The 3,251-nt window shown below is 54.3% G+C and overlaps 1 protein-coding gene across 1 annotated transcript in view; it reads right to left on the bottom strand.

The window, feature by feature from the left end:
• The window catches only part of M431DRAFT_514810 (hypothetical protein), a 9,337-nt gene that overhangs the window by 2,221 nt on the left and 3,865 nt on the right, over nt 1-3,251 (bottom strand). Inside the window, exon 3 of the mRNA XM_024920255.1 lies at nt 81-3,191. Within this exon, the coding sequence (XP_024780026.1) occupies nt 81-3,191 (3,111 nt within the window). The remainder of the gene's footprint in view (nt 1-80; nt 3,192-3,251) is intronic.

Here is a 3,251-nt window from a genome sequence, read left to right as displayed (position 1 = left end):
TGTACTGGTTGCTGCTGTACTGGTTGCTGCTGTACTGGTTGCTGCTGTACTGGTTGCTGCTGTACTGGTTGCTGCTGTACTGGTTGCTGCTGTACGGGCTGCTGCTGTACGGACTGTTGTTGTACGAGTTGTTGCTGTACTGGTTGGTTGCCGGCAGGGAGCGGTGATGATGGAGTAGATAGTTGCCTCTGCCCCGTCGTGTCGAGGGGCCGCGGCTGCGATTCAGGTCTAGTTTGAGACCGAGGAGTAACTGGCAAATCGGTACTCTGCGGTTCTGGCAGCTTCACTGTCGCCAAAACCGGCGAGTGCAGTTGTTGATGCTGGGACACTGGTGTTGCGGCTTTGCTCGATACTTGAGATTTCGTAACTTGAGGTGACGGTTCCGGGGATATTGCTACGCTCTCTTCAGTCTGGTGTACAGAACCTCCTTCTTGCTGAATAGACTTGGCATCCGATTTCTCACGGAGCGAAGAAATGGATGGGAAAGAGTGGACTGACGGCGGCACATCATGGTGAAAGGAAGAATGGCCGGCATTGTCAGCATCCGCAACCGATGGAAGAGACTCCTCAGGGGGAGGAGTAATCAAAACCCCCTCAACCATCTCGTTATGCTCAGAGGTATTGCTGTGTGATCGAACAGGGCCTTGTTCCTCTGTCTTGGAGGTGGAGACGATGGATATATCCGGCGATACCGTTTGAGACCTCAGAACTTCCTCTTCGCTTACATTGTCCTCCCCAATTTGGAGAGCTGCCAGCTTTTCTTGAAATGTGAATTCTTGAAGCCTGGGGGTCTTTTCGTCCATTGCCGAGTCTAATTGGGACTCGGTTGGGGTTTCCAAACTCTCGTTGCCGGAAGGTTTTTGGTCTTCTGTAGCAGTAGTATTCACGTTCTGTACCGGCACTAAAGTCTTGGTCGCAAGGTGCGGCAAATGGCTCTGAAGATTCTGTCGCTCTGAATCCTGGCTAATGCCCTGTGGTGGCTGGTTGAACTGAGGAGAAGTCAATCCTGCTGAGGCTACTGTCCTCTCTTGGCTTCCAACTGTAGTGGGTAGCAGAGAAGTCTGCTGAGCTTGAGGGTTCATAGGGCCAACAGAGAAAGCATTGGAATTGCCAAACTGTGTCTGCACAGGCTGTCCTAGGCCTCGTTGTGGTTGTGGCTGGTGCTCGTCTTGTTGGTAGTTCTGAAATGATTCCTCGAATCCTAAACTAGACATGGAAGCCAGAGGGTCCGATGTAAAATCCAAAGATGGGAGCTGCATGGGTGGTCGATCAGGTATCATGGCTCTTTGGTTCAAGGCCTGGTCATTGTTCTGCTGCCGGGGCATTGCACCTAATGACGAACGATCCTGACGTGCGCGACCAAATAGGCCCGCAATGCCGGAAGCCTTGGCGATATCAGATATCCTTCTCTTATGCGGAACCCCATTGTCTCGGCCGTCACCACCGGGACCAGAGACCGACTCAAATGCGGAGTTTGAAGTTGATGAGCGAGAGAAATTGCCGGGGCCAATCTTGGACTGTCCACCACCGCCAAAGAGGGAGCGTTTATGATCTTCGCGGGGGTCAACAGGTGGCTCGGCCCCAGCAGATCGTGTATCCCGCTGGCGTGCTTGATTGCCTAGATCCTCTTCTTTCCGAGGCGGCTGGTCCGTTGAGGAAGGACGGCCAGAGAACCCAAAGAAACTGGCTCGCTTCTTTCTACGGTCCGAAGCATCCTCCGTTGTGACACTGACTTCAGATACCTCATCCCCTCGAAGCTGTATAGATGGTGGCTTAGATTCGGCAATAGAGCTCCGTCGTTCTCTCGAGGTTGCTCTCGCAATTCGTGTTCCAAGTTCCTTGAAAATGCCCGAATTTCTCCTGCGCCCACGCTCATCAGCGTCTGGTCCTCCCTGTTGCTGTCGCACAGGTGCCGCCCCCTCTCTTGGTGGGCGACCTTGCATCTGAGGCGGGTATCCTTGGCCTCGACCAAATTGCCGTGGGTCTTGTCCTGGTAGTGAAAACAGCTCTGGATAACGCCGAGCGGACGATGGGGGTACGTCGCTTCTGAATCGCCCGGGAGGACCTTGAGCGGGAGGTATTGGAGCCGCAGGGATTTCCAATCCAAGCTCTTTATTGTACCCATAGTAGGCATCCTGTTGCGAAAAATCTGTGCCGGAGCGTTTTTTGGTTAGGTGAAGCGGCTCGGTTAGATGACTCTCTTCCAGTTTCCACGGACCTGCAGGGGGAAGTTTCTGAACTAGGCTATCAATCATGGGCGCGCCTTGAGCAAATTGAGGGTTCGGTCCACCAGGATATTGCTGCTGTGGCTGCTGCTGTTGCTGTTGGTGAGGATGATGGCCGGCATTGGAACTCTGTTGCTGGCCAAATCTGGGATTCGCACTCATGGCCATAGGCACTCCATGGCCGGGCTGAGGAGGGAGAGCCTTTTCATTGCGCCCCCCCTGATTCATGCCCGTCACGGCCTCTGGGGGATGTATCGATGCGTCAATCCCGCTGACTGGAGAGAGGGGAGGAGCATCAATGTCAGCACCATCGTCACCGTCATCGTCATCGAGGGAGAAACGCTCCGTGGCCCTCCGTGCCTTTGATTTTGTGCCAAATGTTGAGCCTCGCCTGATGGGTGGCAGACCGATAAAGGAGGAATTGCGCTTTGGCGTGTCCGAGTTGTCCAGGGGCTGGTTCTGTTGCTGTCGTTCTTGATCATCTGCTCCAGCCATTGCCCTAAACGACATGGACATTCTCTGAGCCTGACTCTGTTCACCCTGATGCTGAACCATGACCCAATCGTCCGGCGTCACCATTTCCGGATTCAAGTCAGAGCTCCTCTGGCCAGCGGGGAATATATGCTCCTCCGGCTCTGCTGACGGGTAAGCCCCGTGGAGGAAGGAATTGAAGATTACTAAGTCTTCCGATGTGACGTGTACCTCGCCGGGCAGCCTCCCAGATAACGGGTCGGGGGCTGGCATGTCATCTGAGACACTCCATGGAAAGGCGGATCCAGGGCCAGATGCGGCGTTCAAGGGGGAGACCGGGGACGGGTCGGGCAGCTGTGGCGGTGTCGTGGAGATGTCGCTGCTGGAATGTGGGGCAGGATCATCTTCACGAGGTCTTGGCTCGAGGCTAAATCGCCATGTCGAACGTCGTTGTGCTTTGTTGGGCATCGGATGGTCCGGAGGGATCGTATCGACCTAATCAGGGAAAGAAGAGAACATTAATATTCATTCATCACATGAGAATAATTTCAAGGG

The sequence above is a fragment of the Trichoderma harzianum genome, assembly GCF_003025095.1.
Source record: "Trichoderma harzianum CBS 226.95 unplaced genomic scaffold M431scaffold_1, whole genome shotgun sequence".
In the NCBI taxonomy this organism is placed as follows: Eukaryota; Fungi; Ascomycota; class Sordariomycetes; order Hypocreales; family Hypocreaceae; genus Trichoderma; species Trichoderma harzianum.
Note: the sequence above shows the minus strand (reverse complement) of the source record. Positions and strands in the feature narration are given on the sequence as shown.